Source organism: Phascolarctos cinereus, unplaced genomic scaffold (assembly GCF_003287225.1).
Source record: "Phascolarctos cinereus isolate Bilbo 61053 unplaced genomic scaffold, phaCin_HiC Scaffold_4;HRSCAF=312, whole genome shotgun sequence".
In the NCBI taxonomy this organism is placed as follows: domain Eukaryota; kingdom Metazoa; phylum Chordata; class Mammalia; order Diprotodontia; family Phascolarctidae; genus Phascolarctos; species Phascolarctos cinereus.
The window spans coordinates 657825341-657847110 of NW_027555847.1; the positions used below are offsets into that span (position 1 = coordinate 657825341).

At 54.8% G+C, this 21770-nt stretch overlaps 3 protein-coding genes across 5 annotated transcripts; 1 reads left to right on the forward strand and 2 right to left on the reverse strand.

The window, feature by feature from the left end:
- The first annotated feature begins 992 nt into the window (after positions 1-992).
- Positions 993-6769, forward strand: ATG4D (autophagy related 4D cysteine peptidase). Of its 2 annotated transcripts, none has more exons than XM_020994894.2 (11): positions 993-1188; positions 1313-1639; positions 2129-2212; positions 2312-2485; positions 2571-2892; positions 2974-3038; positions 4618-4748; positions 5730-5808; positions 5896-5972; positions 6056-6175; positions 6253-6769. In XM_020994894.2, the coding sequence occupies exons 2-11, from the start codon at positions 1360-1362 to the stop codon at positions 6433-6435; spliced, it is 1515 nt and encodes a 504-aa protein (XP_020850553.1). In that variant the 5' UTR covers positions 993-1188; positions 1313-1359; the 3' UTR covers positions 6436-6769. The 2 variants fall into 2 exon arrangements, with proteins under 2 accessions (XP_020850553.1, XP_020850554.1); XM_020994895.2 differs by having other exon boundaries at positions 2604-2892.
- Positions 6770-7134: 365 nt separating this feature from the next.
- On the reverse strand, positions 7135-18724 carry KRI1 (KRI1 homolog). The gene is made up of 19 exons (XM_020994892.2): positions 18589-18724; positions 18388-18467; positions 17664-17769; positions 17363-17477; positions 14761-14815; positions 14366-14415; positions 13579-13675; positions 13303-13380; positions 11836-11957; positions 11592-11709; positions 10816-10911; positions 10414-10584; positions 9954-10029; positions 9734-9831; positions 9347-9494; positions 8967-9097; positions 8781-8845; positions 7756-7851; positions 7135-7616 (listed from the first exon to the last, which is right to left on the reverse strand). The coding sequence occupies exons 1-19, from the start codon at positions 18680-18682 to the stop codon at positions 7208-7210; spliced, it is 2205 nt and encodes a 734-aa protein (XP_020850551.1). The 5' UTR covers positions 18683-18724; the 3' UTR covers positions 7135-7207.
- A 566-nt stretch (positions 18725-19290) lies between these two features.
- On the reverse strand, positions 19291-21490 carry CDKN2D (cyclin dependent kinase inhibitor 2D). Of its 2 annotated transcripts, none has more exons than XM_020994898.2 (3): positions 21343-21490; positions 20725-20888; positions 19291-20502 (listed from the first exon to the last, which is right to left on the reverse strand). In XM_020994898.2, exons 2-3 carry the CDS (start codon positions 20863-20865, stop codon positions 20140-20142), a joined length of 504 nt encoding a protein of 167 aa, XP_020850557.1. In that variant the 5' UTR covers positions 20866-20888; positions 21343-21490; the 3' UTR covers positions 19291-20139. The 2 variants fall into 2 exon arrangements, with proteins under 2 accessions (XP_020850557.1, XP_020850558.1); XM_020994899.2 differs by lacking the exon at positions 21343-21490 and adding an exon at positions 21195-21286.
- Positions 21491-21770: the final 280 nt, after the last annotated feature.

Sequence of the window (21770 nt, forward strand, 5' to 3'; positions counted from 1 at the left end):
CTATCTATCCATCCCTAATGGCTTTCAGACTATAGACCCAGAGGTAACGATAGGACTGGGCAGGACTTGGGCTTGAAGCCACTTGAGCTACTAGGAGTCGAGACCCTGGGTCCAACGGATATATCCTCTGCTTTGCGATGGTGCTCAGTCCCTAGCTGAGGCAGGCTCTGGTACCTGAGAGCACCAGGTCCGGCCCCCGAGGAAAGCGCCCAGTGTGGATGAGTTGGAGCGGGATAAGGCTCCCAGGGTGCGGTGCCTGTGGAGCGGCCCACTGCCCAGGGCTGATAAGCGGGATGAAGGCGATATCCGGAAACAGCCCCGTCTGCCAGGCTTACGTCCAGCCCTAGGACCCCCAGTCCGGAGCTCCGCTCCCCAGCCCCTGACCCTCGTCGGGTGCTGGGACCCTGGCCGCACCCTAATCCCTCATAGCCCCCCTGATTCCAGCCCTACACAGTCTCCCCTACTCTAGTCTCCGCACGCCCCCCGCCTTGCTTAGGCTCTCCTTGACCCCAGACCCGCACCTGAAGCCCGGCCCAGCTTCGGCCCTCCTTGACCTTTCTTCAGCGCCCCTCTCCCCTGCCCCGTTCCCCTCACCTCGCACCCACTCTCCTGGAACCCTGGCCCGCACCAGGATCCCGGCCCGCTTCGGCTCCCCTTGACCTTGCTCCATCTCCCCACATCTCCCCCACCTCGCATAGGCTCCCTTTGACCCTAGGCTCACACCAGGATCCTGGCCCCTCTTTGGCTCCCCTAGACCTCTCTCTACCCCCCCGCCCCCAGCCTCGCACAGGTTCCCCTGGACCCTACACCCGCACTCGGAGCTCGGCCAGGCTTGGACTGTGGCCAGAACCCGCCTCGCCCCGCCCCGCCCCGCCCCGCCCCGAGGCTTTAGTGGCCCGGGAGGTTCCCAGTCCGGGGCCGGCCCCTCCCGCCCGCACGCCGGGTCGGCCGGGCCAGCCGGCGGGGGCAGGTCCCGGGGCGGGGCCTCGCAAGGCCCGGCCTTCCGGGAGCCGAGCAGCGGCCGCTAAGATGGCGCTGGCGAGCGCACCCGGGGCAGCCGGAGTCAGGGCCCCCGCGGGAGCCGGAGCCGGGCGCTGGGCGGCAGCGGCGGCCGGGCCGGGCTCCTGGTCCGAGTGAGCCGCGGCCCGTCCTTCCCGCCTCTGCCCCCGCCGGGGCATGAGCGCCCAGGTAGAGGGGGCGGGGCGGAGCAGACGGGGGGAGGGGAGGGAACCCAGGTGGGGTCCGGGAATGCCCGGCAGCCCTCGGGCCCCTGCCCGGGCCCTCACCCCAGCCCCGGCTCTCCCGCCAACAGCCCCGCGGCAGCTGGGCAGAGCCGGAGCCGGAGCCGGACCGAGGCCCATGAATTCCGTGTCGCCCGCCGCCGTGCAGTACCGGAGCGGGAACCAGGACGACGTGTGCCGCCCTGAGGCCAGGAAGCCGCCGCGGGCCCCCGGAGCCCGGGGTCAGGGGGCCGGAGGAGGCGGAGGAGGAGCGGGCGGCAGCAGCGGCCACAATGGCCTAGTGGCGGGAGCCGGCGCAGCTGCTTCGGCCACCCCGGGCCCTGCTGCCTCCAGTGAGCCGGCCGAGGTGGACAAGCTCAAGAGCAAATTCCTCTCTGCCTGGAACAATGTCAAGTATGGTGAGGATGGGCTTGGGGGGAGGGGGCCAGAGAAGGAAGGATGGGCCCGGGAGGGTGAGCACAGTAGGGGAGGTGGAGCTACAAGGTGACTTGGGGGTGTCCCCGTGGGGAAGTGGGGAGCTGTGCATCGTGGACTGGGGGGAATGAGGAGGCTGAGTCCTGGTGGGAGAGGACAGGGAGTGGGAGGACTGAATGGGTCAGGAGGGGCAGGAGAGGGAGGGCATAAGGGGAATGGAGAAACTGAGAGGGAGGAGGAGGAAGGAAAAGGGATTAGTGGTGGGAAAAGGTGGGGTGTGGCTGGGCACTTGGGTACCTGCCCACCTTAGGGCAGTCCTGCTGAGGGAGGAGACACTAAGAGCTGAAAACTCAGCCTCTGGTCACCAGCTTTCAGGGTAGCCTGCCTGCCCAGGGAGGGCAGTCTACAGGCTGGCCTGACTGTGCGCCCCCCCCTTCTTATCTTTCCCTCCAACCCATATCTCCTTCCTTGAGGCTGGACTGTTCGAACCAAGACCAGCTTTAGCAAGTTGTCTACTGTGCACCTGTGTGGCCGGCGGTATCGCTTTGATGGGGAAGGTGAGCATGGGAGGGGCCAGGGAATGAGAGAGGCCTTGCTCCCTTCGGGCAGGGGTCAAGGGCCCTCCATGGCCCCTGCAAGTAGATTCTCTTCTACAGGTGACATTCAGCGATTCCAGAGGGACTTTGTATCCCGCCTGTGGCTCACGTACAGAAGGGACTTCCCTCCACTGGAGGGTAGCAGCTTGACTTCAGACTGTGGCTGGGGCTGTATGCTTCGTAGTGGGCAGATGCTGCTGGCCCAGGGCCTACTTCTGCACTTCTTCTCCAGAGGTGAGACATTGGGAGATTCTGAGGGGGTGAGAAGCAGGGTGGACATGAGTGTCCTGGTCTGGCCTGACCCTCTGCCCTCTGACAGATTGGACTTGGTCAGAAGCTATTCTACCCCCAGGCCTCAGGGAATCTGAGCTCCTCAGAAGCATGTCTCCTTCTCGAGCCGGGGCAAGCTGGCAGCGGGTTCCTTCACCAGCCCTGGGCTTGGGTCGGGCCACCTGGACCACCAGTGGGGCCCTGAGCCCCAGGGAGCTGGAGCAGGAGGTGCAGCACCGGCACATCGTTTCCTGGTTTGCTGATCAGCCTGGGGCTCCTTTTGGCTTGCACCGGCTGGTGGAGTTGGGCCGAAGTTCGGGCAAGAGGGCAGGGGACTGGTACGGTCCCTCTGTTGTGGCTCACATCCTCAGGTGAGGTAGTCCCTTGGCTGGGAGGGAGAGGTGGGGGCTAGGGATTGCTGCTGGAGCTCAGGACTGCTCTCTTGTCCTCAGGAAAGCTGTGGAGAGCAGCTCAGAGGTGGCCCAGCTGGAGGTGTACGTTTCTCAGGACTGTACAGGTAAGGGGCCAGGCACCTCCAATGGAGGCCCCCAGAGGCCCACGCTGAGGCTTTGCCTGTTTTCTCACTGCTCCCAATCTCTTGTGGTGGGAAGAGCCTTTTAGTGAGAGGGAGGAGAGGGGGGCAGGGCATACTTGCTAGAACTTCAGCCTTGATCATTCTGAGCTTCAATTTCCCTGTTTTTCAGTTCCTTAAGCATCTGTTAATCCCTTACCATGTGCAAGGTGCTGGAGATCCAAAGATGGAAAACTCCATAAGCCCTGCCCTCAAAGAGCTTACACTCTCATTTGGGGATAAGAGCTATATACTCACATAAATATGATATGAGGGAGCAGCTAGATGGCACAGTGGATAGAGAACCGGCCCTAGAGTCAGGAGGACCTGAGTTCAAATCCAGCCTCAGACACTTGACACTTAACTAGCTGTGTGACCCTGGGCAAGTCACTTAACCCCATTGCCTAGCCAAAAAAAAAAAAAGATATGAGGGCAGGAAAGAAAAGGGTCAGATTGAAGAATAGTTTGGCTGGATTTTAGAATGACTGACAGGAAGCATGTGAAATAAGGCTAGAAAGTTGAAGCCAGACTGTGAAGGGCCATTTTAGAAACAGGCCAAGGATGTTGCATTTTGTCCGTGAGTAGAGGGATATAGTCACATCTCTGCAGCGGGTAGATTATTCCAACAGCTGTCTGAGGAGTGGATTGACAAGGGGAGAGACTAGAGACCCATGAGGAGGCCATTACAGTAGTCCAGGTTGGGGACTACCAGGGAGGTGATGAGGGCCTGAGCTAGGCTGCTAGCAGTGGTACTGTCAGGGCAAGGCCAGAGAGGAGAGGGATTGGGTACGGTCAAATGGATAGGACCTGACAACCTAACTGGATTCGATGAGCTTCCATTTTCCAGGTTGGACAACTGAGAAGAGCGGAGCCATCCATGGGTGGAGAGAAGATAGGAAAGTGAGAGGGTTGAGTTTTGGAGGGAAGGTGAAAAGTTCAGTCTTTGAAGCTAGTGTTTTCCAGGATTGTGGGCAAGAAAATTCTTCAAAGAATCAGAAGTTCTTAGACCTTTACCAGGAACCCAGAAGGAAGGAGCACCTCTGAGTAGGGAAACCAGAGGTTACAAAGCCTTTTCGGAAAACTTCCCGATGCAGAAGCTGTTGCCTCTCGCTTTCTACACACTTCAAACAAGCTTGGTTATCTGGTTCCCCAGCTTTGGGCCGATTAGAAGGGGCCAGGGACAGGGAGAAGTGGCAATCAGCAAGCAGCCTGATAAGGAGGGAGGAGACCAAAAAAGTAAGAAAGCCAGAGGAAGGAAAGAGTGCCCACAGAGCCTGGCCACTGAAGGTCATTCATTAGGCAGAGGGGCATACACGGTAAGAGAGAGAGAGAGAGAGAGAGAGATCCACTTTGTATACAGTAGGCACTTAATAAAGCCTTAGAAATTAGCTGGGCCCACCCCCTCATTTTACAGAGGGGGAAGCATGTCCAGCTTCACACAGTTAAGCATGAACAGAACTGACATTTGAACTGACTTCTCATCGTATCCCACCCCTCTTCTCTGATGATGTTAATGTCTTCTCAGTCTATAAGGCAGATGTGGCACAGCTAGTGGCCCAGCCAGACCCGAGCACTGAATGGAAGTCGATTGTCATCCTGGTACCAGTGAGGCTTGGCGGGGAGACCCTCAACCCTGTATATGTGCCCTGTGTCAAGGTAGGAGCCCTTGGTAACCCTGCAAGTGGTTTGGGAGAAGGGTTCTTGGGGCTTTTGGCATCTAGCTCCCATCCAGACTGCTCTGGTCCCGTAGGGAAGCCATCTCTCATTTTTTCATTTGTTTTTGGTTATTTTGGAGGCAATCAGGATTAAGTGACTTGCCCAGGGTCACAACTAGTAAGTATCTGAGGTCAGATTGGAACTCAGGTCCTCCTGACTCCAGGGCTGTCCTAGTCACTGTACCACCTAACTGCCCCTGTCTCTCATATAATGACAAAACTGTTTCAGTACTGATCATTTGGCTTTGGATTTTCTGTCCTGGGCCATTGCATTCACGCTTAAGACCCGATGTCCCATTCTTATTAGCATGAGGCAGCATGGGAAAAGACCAGATTTAAGAGTTTGAATTCCAGCTCCACTATTGCCTACCAGGTGACCTTCTGGTTCCCAGTCCTTTTTATGCCCGGTAAAAAGAGGGGACTCAATTAGATGATCTCTAAACATATTCTGTGTGGGGTCAGCCATGTAGGCCACAAGCTTATAGGCAGCTAGATGACACCAACTCTGGAGTCAGGAGGACCTGAATTCAAATCCGGCCTCAGACACTTACAGCTGTGTGACCCTGGGCAAGTCACTTAACCCTGATTGCTCTCAAAAAAAAAAATCACAAGAGCATAGAGTTAGAGCTGGAAAGGGCCTTAGAAGCCATGTAGTCTGATTTTTTTTTACAGATGAAGAAACTGAGGCCTGGGGAAATAAAATTACTTGCCCAAGGTCACAAAGGCAGTAAGTGGCAGGATTTAAACCCAACAACTTACTCTTTTTGAGAGCATAGTGTGCTTTCAAAAACAAACCATGTTTGGGACAGATCAGACATGACCTGGGAGCCGAGCCTCCGGAGAGTTTTGTCCTGAAGTCTGAGGGTCACCACAAGAGGAATGCCAGTCTTGAGCACTGTCTCTTCCCCTCCCCTCCCCCTAGGAGCTCTTGCGGCTAGAACTGTGCATTGGAATCATCGGTGGGAAGCCCCGGCACTCACTTTACTTCATTGGCTATCAGGGTAGGCTTCGCCTTCTCTCCTCCCCTTCCCTTTGGCCACCCTGCCTCCCAGAACCCCTGCCTCATAGCTGGCTGCTTCCTCTGGCAGATGACTTTCTGCTCTACCTCGACCCACACTACTGCCAGCCTTTCGTGGATACCTCTCAAGAGAACTTCCCCCTGGAGGTCAGTTCATTGCTGGGCTGAGGAGGAGGGAAGGGGGTGAAATGGCGGGGCAGCTTGGCCCAAACCCTTCTTTTGGTCTCTAGTCCTTCCATTGCACATCACCCCGGAAGATGGCCTTCGGCAGGATGGACCCCAGTTGCACGATTGGCTTTTATGCTGGTAACAGGAAGGAGTTTGAGCTGCTGTGCTTGGAGCTGACCCGGGTGAGCTGGCCTGTCTTAGGTTTAGGGGGGCAGCAGTAGGGCACCTGCAGCTCTTCTGACCTCAGCTTTCTTCTCAGGTACTCAACTCTTCCTCAGCCACAGAGAGATATCCCATGTTTACCCTGTCAGAGGGCCATGCCCAGGAGTATGGTCTGGAGGAGGTCTGTTCCCAGCTCACACAGCAAACACTCCGACTGCCTCAGGCAGGGAAGCTGAGCAAGGCCAAGAGGCCCAGCTCAGAGGACTTTGTGTTTTTATAGTGGGGAGAAGGGGAAGCAGAGACTGTAATATATATATTTTTTATTTATATACATGTGATGGAGCTACCCCTTGTCCCTGCAGATGGGGGGGTGGCAATATTCTCAGGCTCACTGGGGGTTTGGGGGCTGATTACCGATCCCCCAACACCTTTCACTCTTAACCCCCCTGTGTGTATGTGGGGTGGGTGGGTGGGGAAGGCTATGATTCTGCTGTAGCAACATGTTTCCACTGGAAATCAGCCTAGGCTGGAGAGTGGGGGCCTAGCCAGTGCTCCCTTCCCTTTGGCTGGGTTGTGGCCCAAGGGTGAAATTAAAGTTCTACTTGCTAAGTGTCTGAATGCATTTCAGTGCTTCCTAGGGCACACCATCCCAATGGTTAGGAAACCTGCTGCCAGTTCTTTCCTCTGTCCAGGAGAGCCATGCTGACTGCCATCTCCAAATAAGATATCCCCACCAAGTCATCTCTTCCCCAAGCACTCACTGAGGGACTGTGGATGTGTCATGAAGCTTTTAGAATTTAGACCTTCAAGGCCATCAACCAGTTGGATTCACAACATCAAGAGCTGAAAGGAACCAAAGTCATTTAGTTCATTCAGCCTCATTTTACCCAGAGAGGCAATTAGGCCCAGAAAAGGGTCACACAGAAAGCAAGGCTCATGCTCCAGACCTGCCCAGCAGGGGGCCCTCACTAGAGCAGCATCGTGTATAAACCTACTTTTATTTCATACCTCCAGATCTTCCCTAGCCCCAGAGAGCCGGGATGCTCAGGCTGCTACCTGCGCCTGGGCCCGTGCCCCTTTCTCCGTTCCCGGCCCAGCTGGCGGTAGTGCAGCCGCTTTGCATTTAGCCCATAGGCCTGCAATCTCTGGTGGCTGAACTCAAAGCCCCCCAACTTCACCCTCGGCCCCAGAAGTCCCCCCTTCTTGCCCCGAAGACTTTTCTTGTGTCTTGGAGGTGGGGCCACCTGAGTCCCAGATAAGGGCCCAGGCCCATCCAGCTTCTGTATCCCTTCAGCAGAAAGGGTGGCTACGCCTTTAGCTTTGGGTACCAGGAAATCCTCTTCCTCTTCTTCCTCTGAGGTGATCTCCAGCTTGGGCTTCTTCCTGTTGTCCTCCTCCAGGGACTCTGGTCCTTGGCCCCTTTTTCTGAGCGTGTGTGCTGGGTCAGAGGTCTCCTCAGTCCTGCAGGGTACAAGAAGCCTAAGATTGCCCTGCAGCCCTCGCTCAGGAAAAGGGCCCATGATGTTGGATTCCCCAAACTGCCCAGTCTATGCTTGTCCCAAAGCAACCCTAGGGCCTGGGGCCAGCCCGCAGGACTCACAGTTGGGCGAGAGACTGCAGTATCTGCTGCTTCTTCCGCACATTCTTTGCCTTAAGGCTGTACTGCTTCTGTTCTCGCATCTCCTCCTGCTCAGATCTGCAGACCCCAGACCCCGTTGGGCCCCATCAGCCTGAGCCCTGGCTCCTTCCCCAGGGCCATGGGATTCTCCCCAGGCCAAAAGGGCTTTCAACAAATTCAGCCCCTGCCACGTGATAAGACCTATTCTCAAAGAGCTTACAACCTATTAGAAGAGGAGGCCAGCTCATTCACAGGAGAAAAGGAAAGCTTTAGTCCAGAGGTTCTTAACCTTGTTTGTGCTCTGGACCCCATCTCAAAATAGTGTTTCTAAATGTCTTAAATATAATATATAGGATTACAAAGGAAACACTTATTCACATATTTTAAAAGTTCACAGACCTTAGATTAAGAAACTGACTCTAGACACCAAGCACCATCAAAGAGCTAAGGAGGGGGCCCAGGGAAGGTTCCTTCCATCAGTGGAACTGGGCTAGAGAGGGTAGGGACTGACTTCAGAGATGGGTGGGGGTCCACTGCACCTAGGGAAGGGCCAAAGAATGCAGGAATGGGAGAAGCAGGTACAGCAAAGCCTGGAAACACAGGCTGAAGCATCACCTGCGCAGGGCTGGGGGTGTCCCCAACAACTTTTGAGCAGAAGAATATGATAGCATTCTGGCATGAGAAACAGTACTAGGGTATGAGGGGTGAAGAGGGAGAGACTGGACTCTTGAAGACCACCTTGGAGACAATTCTAACAGTAGTCCAGCCAAGAAGAGGCAAGACCCTGAACTGAGGCAGTCACAGGGAACAAAAGGGAGGCTGACTTGGAGGCAGAAGTGACAGAACTTGGCAAATGAGTTCCATGTGAGGTAGAGGGAAGAGGCAAAGGAACTGGTGGGTCAGGAGCTAGAGGGGCTCACAGCCACAAATCCGGCATTTGATGCCCTGAGCTAAGAGTGCTGAGCCACCCATGTGGAGGCCTCTCTCCCCAGCCCAGGGGGCCTCACCTGTACATGCAAGTCTTCTTGAGGGAGCACCAGCGGTTCAGCTCCTTGTCATCCGAGGCCAGGATCTGCACAGGCAGGAAGAAACACAAAGTGTCTGCATGGCCTCCCTGGGCCAGTCTGACAGAGGGAAGGCGGGACAATTGGGGAAAGAAAGGGAGGTCGCGCCTCCCCCCGCCACTCAGCTACCTCCTCTGTGGTCAAGCCAAAGTCACAGGGCACGACCGAGCGGTACTTGAAGCGACAGGGCAGATCGTCAATGATGTCCTCATAGTCCAGCCTGTAGTACTCATCCAGGTACTCTTCAAAGGTCTTGTCCTCTGGCCAGACAGAACAGGGACCCTTTCAGAACTTCAGGCTGCCTCCCTCTGCCTAAAGGCTCAGCTGGAGCAGGGCAGGGGACGGGAGACCTGGCTAGGCTCTCAGCCACTCATTCATTCACTCACTGAGTGCAGAGGGGATGTGCAAAGATCTGCCCCTGCTCAGCCTAGCAAGGAATAAGCCATCCACAGGTAACTGTGGTACTCAACATCAGACAATTATATGAAAAAAAGTACGTTGGGTCTCACCAGGGTCAAAGACAGGCCTCTCCTGGCTGACAACTTCAGCAAAGTGGGATTTCCGCCTCTTCTTGCCAGTCAGCGGCACATCCCACTTCTTTTTTTTCTTCTTCCCACTCCTGACAGATGGTTGACTGGGGTCATAATCTGCGTCCATCTGCCAGAAAGGTTCACGTGGGTCATAAGAGGCTCAGGGGGAAGGAAAGGGCCTAGACGAGATCACACAAGCCAGAGGGATGGCAGTGGGGAGGTCTAGAGAGGATGGCACAGGAGGGGGGCTCAGGAATCTGCCCAGCCATCTGCCTCCCTGCAGGGAGCAGGGGCCAGCCACTAAAGCCCACACTTCTGTTCCCACAAGCTGCCTCAAAAGGGAAACTGGGGTCAGGGGAAAGGTACATTGAAGTTGGGGTCCTCGCAGTGTGGCTCCGCTGCCTCCTCCTCCTCCCAGGTTCCATTTTCCTCAGCCCCTGTCCACGTGTCCCAGTTCCATTCATCTGGTTTGACAGAGAGAAAGAAGGTGAGGGATAGTCGGTCGATTGGCCAGCTGCCTGGGCAGCGTCCGCCCTCTCCAGTCTTGGATGGGAGAGACCAGAGACAGGCACAGGGAAGGACTCACCATCACACCCCTCCTCCTCCTCAAACTGAGGCTTCTCCTCCTCTCCAATTCCATAGTACTCATCTCCAAAGCATTTCTGCAAAAGGGAAGGTGAGAAGGTGGGGGGAGGGGGAATAGGTTACGGAGCACACCAAACCTCCGCAAAGGAGCAGCAGTGCACATAGCACTGTGCTGGAGCTGGGGGAGACAAGAAGGGGGAGAGGACACCCAAAAGAGTAATCACAATGCGTGTTAATCAGCAGGACTCCAGCCTGAGCGTTCTAGGAAGCCTGAGGGGGAGCTGGGACCCCACAGAACCGAGAGCTGGGATCAAGCACTTGGTCCAAAGGTGAGGAAGCCACAGCTCAGAAAGGGCCCAAGGGGCCGAGGACAGCTTAAACAGAGGGCTTCCGACCCGAAAGCCCAGTGACAGTGTGTCACGCGGTTTGGCCCAGAGGTCCCAGCACCAGCCAGGCCTCACCTGCATGAGCTGGTCGTGCATGGCGGGGTCGAAGTCTCCCTCCAGGTCGGCCTCCTTGAAGCCAGCATCTCTGTTGCCTGTGATCTCCCGCAGCCTCTCCAGTTTGTCCAGAATCTCTCGGCGTTTCAGATTTTTCAGTTGCTTCAATTCTTCCTGCTTCTTCTGCTTCTCCTGTGGGAGGGAGAAAAGGCTGTGGGTCCTGCTGTCTAGTTTAGCCACCCCCCTGGGGCTCCTGCATCACAATCTAGAAAGCAAGGGACCTCACAGGCTCTCTAGTCCACTCCCCTCATTTTACAGATGGGGAAACTGAGGCCCAGAGAGGAGAAAGCGCCCCATGTCTTCTGACTCCAGGTGCAGTGTCCTTCCCACTACCCCACATGGGCAGCCCCCGGGGCTCCTTACCTTCTTCTTGCGCTCCCGAGTTGCCTCCCGTTTTTCCTTCCTCCGTTCGTCCTTCCTCCGCACAGAGGAGGCAATGGTCCGGGGGTAGGTCTTTACCTGTGAAAAAGAGGGAAAACCACTGGCCTGAGCCACATCCAGAGGACCTAGGCTCTCCTTTCTCCCCTCCTGAGGCTCTTAGTGTGAGCCAGAGGTGGGTGGGAAGGACGGCACAGAGCAACAATTCACCCTGACAGGGCCCTTTCCTCACAACAGCCCTGGAAGACAGGCATCAGATATTTTTCCACTTAAAAAAAAAATCAAACAAACAAAACTTTTTAGTTTAAGACCTAGAGAAGAAACTTACTCCCTCCCCAATGAAGATGAGTGACTGTTCTGCCACTTCTTATCTCGGCTGCTCGGAGGAGGCAAAGTTAAGTGACTTACTCAGGGTCACACAGCCCAGTCCTGTCCAAGGCAGGACTCAGACCTGGGCTTTGCTGACTCTTGAGGCCAGCTCTCTAGTATGCCACCCTGCTGCCTGATCCCCCGTTTTACAGTCAAAGAGACTGAAACAGGATTGCAGGGACTCTCTCAAGTGTCAGAGAGAGGATGAACCGGGGCCCCTTCTGACTCCAACTGCAGCACTTCTCCCTCTGATCTTGTCACACATTAAACAGTGGGGGACATACAGAGTTGAAGTCGGACGACGGCTCCTGCCCTCATGGAGCTGCCAGTTTAATGGGAGGAACAGCCTCCAACACAGCCCAGTGACAGACACCGCTGAAGCGTGTCCTCACCTGCTCAGCATCTGGTTCCTCAAAGCGGAAGTTGTACTTCCTCTCAAAGTCCTCCTGCTTCTTCAGGAACAGCTCTCCCTCGTCAGAGGAGTCCTCCACTGTCAGCTGCCCTCTGGCACTGGGAAAGAAAGGCAGTCAAGGCTCAGCCCCTCATCCCCAGCTGGACCCAGCTGCACCCAGCCTCCCAAGCCCCAGCCACCCTCCAGCTTTGACGATGGGCTGGAGAAAAGCTGCTTTGGCTCACTCTTTCTCTTCCTCCTCCTCTTCTTCCTCCTCCTCCTCATAGCCCCTATTCAGAATATAGTCTCTCAGGAATTTCTCCCCATCATCCAGCTGTGGGTTGCTCCAATACTCTTTGAGATGGGTCTGTGGACGGAAAAGACGGGAGCTGAGAATCTTCAGGGATAAGGGTCAGTCTTGCCATGCTTCTTCCAGGGGTGGGGCCCAACCTTATTCTGTCAGGGCTGAAGCCCACATACTAAGGAAATTTAGGGACAAAATCTGACCCCTCACACTGGGGCTAACCCCAACATCCAGGCTGAGAGGGTGATAAGGCATCTCGACAGAAAAGGGGTTCAAGAGAAATGTGTGCCTTATTTCTCCCCACGACTTGTTGTTGTCGGGCCTTCATTTTTGAAGAGGGCCAATGACATCAGGAAGGTGATATCTTGATTTATAAAAGAATTAGATGTGAGGCAGCTGCACAAAGTGGTCAGTCTCACTCTCTCCTGCAGAGTCCTCCAAGTCGAGGGGCAGGACAAAAGTCAGGATGCCTAGTGACTGCCTGGGATGCAGTGGGTGTCCTTGGCGTCTTTGATGTCTGACCAAGCTCTCAGCACGCTGGAGCCCATGGCCCAAAGAACAAATTGTTCTCCCTGACCCATTCCACCAGGGGAAGTCTCCACATGGTTGGGTAGATACCCCCCCCAACTCACTGACAGATCTGAGGCCTGTTGGCTGCCCTCAACCTAGTTTAGCCTGTCTGCCAAGACGGTCTGCTGGGGTGTGGCTGCCACAGGTGAGAATGGAGCACCAGGCAGACACCAAAGGCGTAGGAGCAGCCCTGGAAAGTGCTCAGCAAGCCCTCACACCAGAGGTGCTAGTCCTCCTTGAATACCCCATACACCGGCCCCCCTCAACAGAATAAAAGCTCCAAGAGGGCAGGACCTGTTGCAATTTTATCACTGAATCCCCAGTGCCTAGCATAGTGCCTGACAAGTCCAGCCGAACTACCAGCTGCTTCCTACTAGCAGATACTCCATCTCCCACCTCCAAGCATCTGCCCAAGCCTCATGCCTGGAGTACACTTGCTCATCATCTCGGCTTCCCAGAATCTTTATCTTTATCCAAGGTTCAGCTCAAGATACACATCCTCCAAAACTTCCCTGATCCTCAGCTGCTGGCACTCGACACTCTCAACTTTTCTTTTTGTGAGGCAATCTGGGTCAAGTGACTTGCCCAAGGTCATACAGCTAGTTTGTGTCAGAAGCCAGATTTGAAGTCAGGTTCTCCTGGCTCCAAGGCCAGAGCTCTATCCATGGTGCCACCTAGCTGCCCCTCACTCTCAATTTTCCTGGGAATCTACACTTGTGTCTGCTATTTCCTCCCAAAGCGCCCTGAGGAATAGGACTGTTAAATCTTTATCTTTGTACTGGGGGTGCCTCATGCATAGTGACAACCTGAAATGAAGTGAAATGAAACGCTTTCTCACCAGCTCCTTCAGGTCTTCCTTGTCTTTAGGGTCTTTCTGCCCCTTCAGCCAGTCTATGTAGTCAGCTTCTTCCCGAGCCTGGAAGGAAAAGCAGATGGGGCTAAGCCTCACACTCAGAGCTGAAAGAGGTCGAGCCTCCTCTTTCTGCAAAGGAGCGAAGTGAGGCTGAGAAAAATGAAGGCAGGAAGCAGCAGAGTTGGGATGTGAACCCACGCCCTGGGACAAGCTCGGCTGCCTCCCAGGACAGGTCCCTGTCTGTGCCCTTCCCGCGATCACCTTCTCCTCCTTGGTTTTAGTCCGTTTCTTCAGCAGACTGGAGCCACCCTCACCAGCACTTTCTTCCTCATCGCTGTCTTCGACAAACTGCCGGAAGCTGCCCTAGCACAGATGAACACTCAGCCAAACCCTGGCTGAAGGGCTGTGCACACCTCCCCAGCCCACAGCCCCCAACCTCACTCTGGGCACTCTGGCCCACTTCACAAAGCCAGCCTGAATATGGTGGGAGAGGCTCCTGGGGCTGAAGAGGGATGCAGAGGCCAGGGAAGGAGGTGCTGTTCACAGACAGAGGGGGCAATCAAGGCCGGGAATTTTTCCTATCTCTTGCCCTACCCTGAATCCCACAAGGATTTTCTAACCTTTATCCTGCCATAGCTCTCTGATAATAAATGTGAAATTAGGATTTTTTTTTTTTACACATCCTGGTGACTGGCTTTTACTCAGGGGCTTAAAAAAGCCCTAAAAATGTTTTTAAATTCTTTGGGCTTTTATGTTACCTAACGGGGAGGACACATGGAGGATCTCTGGCAGCCTGATACATTTAGGGTTTGAAACCAGACTTGGATCAAGCGAATGGAACCTGAAGAGACCCTTTAGTGGTATTCCATCCCCAACAAGGCCAGATTGGCAGAAGTGCCGGCCAATGGTGTCCAACTCCAATGCAGAGTCAGGCAACCTGGATTAAGTCTCTCCTTGATCATTCACTGTGTGAATGTGGGCATATGCCCCAATAGGCACCCCCTGGCAGCCTCTCAAAAGCTTATATCTGTCTAGTTAACAAACATACCTCTCCTTGAGGCACTTCTGCTCTTCGATGTAACTTCGGGATGTGGTTTGCTGGGCAGGGAAGAGAACAAGGAAAGCTGTTTGGGCAGCAAAGGCCCTTGGGATGCTGCTGTGAGCCCTTCCTCCTCCCAGACACACGAGCCCCTGTGGCCACAGCTCCCTGCTGCTGGGGTCAGGTCCACCTTTCCACCCCAAGGAGGGGGCACCAGGGAACTGGCCGGCAAGCCTGCCCTTCATTTCCCAGGCTCATCCAGGGACAATGCAGAAAACCCTTCCCCCACATTTGCCACAAGATAGGGCCCTTACAAATCAATCATCCAACCAAGAAGCATTTATTAAGCTCTTACTCCATGCCCAACATGACACCTAGTGTTACAGCCACAAATACAAGTTTACCTGTTGCTTCTGCCTTTCAGCTTCCTGGTCAGAGTCTTCCTCATCTATGTACCTCCTATAGGAAAATCAGTGATACCAGTGGGTGTGTGAGGACACAGTTTTCCTTCCTTAATGCTGCAAAAGGACCCCTGCCAAAGCCACTAAAAACACATCAGGGCTTCCAGGGCTCCTGAACGGATTTACAGAATTACTCTGCTACAACCAAAAGGGGCCTAAGAAACCACTTGGTTCAATTCACAAATTTTACAGACAAGGCACTTGAAGCTTGAAGAAATAAAGATTATAACCTGCCCAAGGTTATAAGTATGTGGCCATGTAGACACCTGACTCCACGGCCCTGGACTCCAAGCCTAACTGCCTCCATGGTAACAATTCCCATTTTCATGGTGTTTTAAGGTGTCTTAAGCACTTTCTTCACAATACCCTGGGGTAATAGCAAGTGTAAAGATTATCTCTTCTTTTACACATCAAGAAACTGAGGCTTAGGTTAGGAAATACAGTGGCTTTCCTAAAGTTACAAAACTACAAAGGGTTAGAACAAGAATTTGAATCCAGGCCCTCCCTCAGTTTAGTATTCTGTCCTCATCCCCTACAGCCAATGGATAGAGTAGTAGTGGGCCCACAGTTGGAACACCTAAGTTCAAATCCAGCCTCAGACATTTTCCTGACCGTGAGCAAGTCACTTAAGCCCAGTCTACCTCAGTTTCCTCAACTATAAAATGGGGATGATAATAGCACCAACTTCCCAGGGTTCTAGTGAGGATCAAATGAAATATTTGCAAAGTACTTAGTGAAGTGCTTAATTGATGCCTGTTTCCTTCTTTCCTTCCTTCAGTCCTGGTGGCTTCTAACTGAGGCCTGAAGCCATTCATACAACTAAAAACCATAGAAGGAGCCTCAGAGGTCACCTGAGCCCAACTCAAATGGGAGCAGTGATGCCCTGTAACAACCCTGTGGACAAGTGGCCATCCCATCTCTACCTGAAGGCCGTTGGGAAGGGGAAGTCACTGTGACGTATCCCATTCCCCTTGGGACAGCCACAAGTCTTAAGTTTACATTGAGCCAAAATAGCTCTCACTGGCCAAGCAGTCCACATTTATTAAATAACTACTGTGTGTCAGGGCAGCTAGGTGGTTCAGTGGACAGAGTGCTGGGCCTGGAGTCAGGAAAACCTATCTTCCTGCATTCAAATCTGGCCTCAGATAATGACTAGCTGTGTAACCCTGGGCAAGTCACTTCACCCAGTTTGCCTCAGTTTCCTCATCCGTAAAATGAGCTGCAGAAGGAAATTACAAACTACTCCAATATCTCTGCCAAGAAAACCCCAAATGGGGTCACAGAAGAGTCAGGCCCGACTGAAAACCAACAACTACTATGTGTCCTACAGTGCTAAGCAGTAGGGAAACAACGACAGATGGGGTTGGGTGGAGAGACAATCCATTCACAAGAAAATCCAAGGTACATACATACATAGAGATTGCAAAAGATAAGAGAGGAGGGGCAGCTAGGCGGCACAGTGGACACAGCACCAGCCCTGGAGTCAGGAGGACCTGAGTTCAAATCCAACCTCAGATACTTGAAACTTACTATCTGTGTGACCCTGGGCAAGTCACTTAACCCCAACTGCCTCCCCCCCCAAAAAAAGAAACATAAGGGAGGGGGAGTAGGAAAGACCTTGTCAGTTGACAAGCATTTATTTAACAACCACTGCGTGTCGGGCGCTATGCTAAGCACTGGGGATAGATACAGAGAAAAGCAGAAGACAGTACCTGTCCTCAGGGAGCTCACAGTTAGTGGAAATGAGAGAGACAACCTGCAGATAACTCTGCACAAAGAAGATACAGATGGGATAAACTGGACATGACCACCAGAAGGAAGGCACTAGCCTTAAGGAGGCAGGGAAAGGTGAGGCTGGGTGGGCAGTGGGGGTACAGTTCACCCTAAACGGTTAGCCCAATAGGAGGTGGCCCTTAAGCTGTATTTTGAAGGCCACTTGGAGATTTTATGAGGCAGAAATGAAGAGAGAATGGGGGTGTGTATGGAGGTGGGCAAAACCATTTATGCAAAGGTATGGAGGTGAGAGAAGTAGGTCACCTACAGAGAACAGTTACTCAGTCAGTTTTATGGGGGAAAAAAGTATAGCGAAAGGAGGACTGAAAAAGAAGACTAGTAGGAGATAGACAGATTATAGAGGATTTCAAATACCAAGCAAAAGCTTTTCTATTTTATCCTAGAGGCAATAACATGGAAGATTTATGAGACTTTTGATGGAGGAAGGATGATATGGTCAGATCAGTGCTTTAAAAATACACATTTGAAATGTTCTAGTTGTGTTTCTTCCACAGGACAGCCCTGCAGATACTTGAAGCTAGCTCTTCTGATCCCCTAAATCTCCTATTCTCTGGGCTACAAGCCATTAGCCTGTCCTTGAGGGCAAGAACTGTCTTTTACCTCCTCTTGAATGTCCAGCCCTTAGCACAGTGCCCAACATATTGGTATGCACTTAATACATGTTTATTGATTGACTGATTGTCAATCTGCCCTTGGCTCTGACACAAAGAACTTTCCCCTACCCCACTCCCTTTTCCACATCAGAACTCACCCTTCCTTTTCCAAAATGACCTTTCTCTCGTAGTCCTTTAAGTACATGGACTTTTCTTTCTTCTTTTTCTTCTCTTTCTCTGAGAGTTTATCATCTTCCCCTGAAGAAGAGGGTTCTATGACCCCAGAAAGAGACTACATGAGGCATCATGAAAGTCACCCCCAGCCCACATCTCTTCTTTCTCTGTTCAGGGAAGGCCTCTGGCAGGTCCCCTATCCCAGACCCAACACCACCAAGCAAGGCTTTATTCCCCCCCCCAATCCCCCATCCCAGAATATTCATGGGGAAGAGAGCAGCCTACCAGCCTCATTATAAAATGTGGCACCCTCCTGGTAGATCCTGGGGTCCTTCTTCTTCAACAGGGACAGGGTTCGGTAAAAGTCCTTGTCAAGTTCTGGGTCAAACTCCTACCAAAGGATCAAGACAGGATCAGTTCCTAGGTAGAGCTCCTTTCCCATGGAGTGTATGAAGAGATATCCTTAAATAAGGGGATCACAGAATTTAAGGGCTGGAGAGAGAACTTTACAGGAACCTCCTGATCCAGGTCATCCATTTAACAGTTTCTTGAACTGCAGTAAGTAGGGAGGAAGAAGTGATGTCTGAGTAGGGACATTTTGGGGGAGATGATTGGGGATGTCTGGGGAGATATCTGGGGACTGGGGTGGGGTGCTTGGTTAGGGATGTCTGGGGAGACATGGGTGGTGGGATGCTTAGCTGGGGATGTCTGGGGGAAGACTGGAGGAGATGTCTGTGTGGGGATATGGTGGGGGGGGAGGTGAGAAGGCTGCCTGGCTGGGGATATTTGAGTGGGGATATGGGAGGGGGGAGCAGATGCCCGGTTGGGGATGTCTAAGTGAGGGTGTCTGGGGGAGATGCCTGAGGGGTGCATCTCGGTGGGGGTGCCTCGTTGGAGATATCTGGGGGGAGATAACCCCAGTTGAAGAGCTCGGGGGAAGGGAAGACAATCCCACGTGTGTAAGGGGGCGGGCTAGAGGGGCCCAGTCCTGCCGTGGGCGAGTCCTCACCACCCGCTCTTCACTGGAGTCTGAGTCGGAGTCCGAGCTGGACTCGGCGCCGCTCCCGCGGTCCCCGTATCGGTCCTTTACTGGGGGGCAGAAGGGAAGAAAGTCAACGCGGCTCCGGAGGACCCCTCCCCCTGCCTCGTTTCCCCCCCACCCCACGCCGATCCGCCCGGCCTCCTGCCCCCGCGCATGCACCGCACTCACGCTTTTGCAGCTCCTCGCGTTGCCTGTAGCGTCCATACCGCGCCGCAAAGGCCTCGTTCACCCGCAGCTCGCACTGTCCGCGCGGCTCGGGCATGGCGGCTCACCGAGACTGGACAGGGCGGGGGAAGGAAGTTCTGCACCGCGCCGGCGCGGACTCCTCCTACCTGGAGGTCTTAAAGGAGCAGCATAGTGGGAGCCCCGCCCCCCTCCGCAGCCGCAACCCCACCCCCCGCCTACTCTCACTCCACCTCCTACCCATCCCTGGGGGCCTAGGAGACCCTAACCATTCCCTCATCCTGCTCCCGGAGCTGCTCAGAGATGAATTGCTGGTTTAAGCTGGCTGGTCCAGAGGTCCAGGCTACTGGGACCTAGGTGCGGGGGAAGTCCTGGCTCCTCCCCAGCGCCACTCGGAGGGCACAGCTGGGGGCTCTTGCTCCATTCGCGGTTTCCTGCCACCCTTCCGTTCCCGATGCCCAAACCACTGCCCCACCCAACCCCAGCTGGACCCTGGGAATCACCCCGCCCTCCCCCATAGCCCTCTAGGGCTGGCCAGTACAAATAATAATTGAACCCCTTCTCTGGGTGCTGCACTGAAGACAAAACCAAAAGAAAAAGAAAAAAATGGAGCCCCTCTCTCCCACCATACTCCTCCTTCCCTCAATACCTCCCACCAAGAAAAAACATGCGGCAGAAACTAGTCCGTCAAGGAATGTTCAATATTAATTTAATGGTTAAAAACATTAAATTACCACACAACATTCTTCAGAAAGCATAATAAATAGAATCTTTTAAAAACTCTGTACAAGAGGCTGGAAAGAGGCCTTCAACGAAAGAAAACGGAACACTCCCCCGCCACCATTCTCTCATTTTGATCCCCCAAAATTAAATTGTGTTCCTGGGTTTGCAAAAGGAAGTAGTGCCCTTCTCTTCCCTACAGCACCCCTGAAGTGACTTTGCCAAAATATAGCTGCTTCTGGGAACCTAGAAATCCCTTGAGGTGTTGGGGTGGGGGGTGGGGTGAAATGTGGGAGGAAAAAGGAGCCTCCAACCACTTTAGACCGGGCTGGGGATAGAGAGAGCCAGGGCATTGCCCTAGATCATCAAAAAAGGCCCAGCGCTCCCGTGAGCAGTGCCAGCCTGAAGGGAAGGGGCAGGGGCTAGAGGGGCAGAACTGAACCGTTGATCAGGCCACCTTCCCCGCCGTATCCAGGAGCTGGGCTAGGGCCAAGAGTCCTAGACTGTCTGCTTGCTCAGTTGGCTCTCTGCAGCCCTTGCCCTCCCCCAAGTTTCACATCACACCGAAGAGGAAAAATAACCACACAAATAAACACCAACAAACCATAACTCGGGGTAGGGGTGGGGGCGGGGAGGAGATAGACCTTCAGCACTCGGGTGGGCACGAAATAGGAAGAGAATTATCCATTCTCATCCTCCCAGAGACACAGACCTTCCCCCAACCCTACCCTATTCTCTGTTTCGGGGCTTCCTGGGGCTGGTCCCACCAGTGCCAAGTGGCATCCAGTTGTCCTGGCTGCTGAAGGGCCCCCACATTCACAACGATGGAGTAGGGAGGTGCCTCTCCAAGATCCGCCCCAACTGCCCGGCTCCACATTGCCGAGCTAGCTCAAGGGGCGTGAGGCCCCCGGCATCCCTGTGCTGCAGGTCGGATTCCCCGGCCAGGAAGCTGACCACAGCAGCGTGACCCTCCCTCACAGCCAGGTGGATAGGCAGCGCCCCGGAGCCGTCGGGCACGTTCACGTCAGCGCCGTGTTCTACCAGGACCCGAAGAGTGTCCAGGAACCCTGTGCGCGCTGCGTCGTGGGCCGGGGAGGTGCCCGACCCGTCCTGGACGTTGGGGCTGGCTCCCTGCTTTAGCAGCTCCAGAGCTACGGGCGAGCTCCCGAACATCATGACCTAAGGAATCGAGACAAAAGGAGAGGTGTTGGATTCGGGCAAAAGAAAGAGTAGAGAGGCTCTGCGCATCCAGGCCTAAAAGGGAGGAATAGAAGGAAGACCAGGATGGTGAGGTGAGTTCCCCCTTCCCTCCCACACTCACCCCCATGCCAGGCCACCAAGCAGTCTTCCTTAAGCAGCCGCCGCATCCTCCCCCTTGGTCCTCTCTGAACAGAGACCCACCTGCAGGGCGGTCTTGCCGAAGCGGTTCAGGGAGTCGGGATGCACGAATTCCTGGTGAAGGAGGCGCCGCACCTCGTTCACATCTCCCCGGGCGGCAGCCCCGCTGAGCCGGTCCCCGGCGCTTATCTCCTCTAGCAACATCTCCGACCTACAGGCCTGGCAGCCTGGATCCAACAGGAGAGAGTAAGCGCGGAGCGGGGTCAGGCCGGGAGTACAGTGCCACGGCCTTTCCCGGCAGCAGTGTGGCCCCTCTGCTCAGCCTAGCCTAGCCCAGCCCAGCCCAGCCTCCCAGGCTCGGGAGGCGAGCGGTGGGCCCCCGGCGCCTGGAGAGGTTCAGAAGCAGCGCAGGGGGGAGCCAGACCGCCGTCCCCTCGAGCCTGCCCGACCCAGGCTCAGCTGCACCGGCGTCTCGGTCTAAAGCCGGCGGCCTGCAACCAAACCCGGACCCCTCCCCAGCGGGCTCCTCCCACCTGTCAGCCGGGATCTAGAGAGGGGGCTGGGAGGGCAGACTGGAGGCCCAATCCTACTCCTTTTCCTAAGGCTCCTCCGCCTCCGCAGCCCTGCCCGGCCCCCGCCCCTTGGGGGCTGGGCTCCCCTGGGGTCTCCCCCCCAACTCACCCTCCCTCCTCCTTCTGAGCGGGCGGGGTTCACTCTGAGCTCTGGCCGCAGCGGCCGCAGTGGCGAGGACGTGAGGAGGTGGAGCCGCCGCCCCCACGTGGGCCGCTCAGTACGCGGAGTATTTGTTTTCTTACGAATTGACACTTTGTATCGGTCCCCTTTGCCCGGCTCCCGACCCTGCGAGACCCCGCCTTGTTCTCCATCCCGACCAATGGTGACGCGTCTCCGGGGCGCCTTCGCAAGCAGAGGCACACAGCGTCGCTCCTGATTGGTCGGCTGGAGGCGACCGGCCGGGTACCGGTAATGGCGGGGTTTTCAGTTTCAAATGCCAGAGGCAGGCGGGAAAGAGGCTCCCGAGGTAACTGACTGAGGGAGCAGCAGCCGGGTCAGGGTCAGAGCTGGTCCTCTTCTCGCCCAGGGGTCCGGAC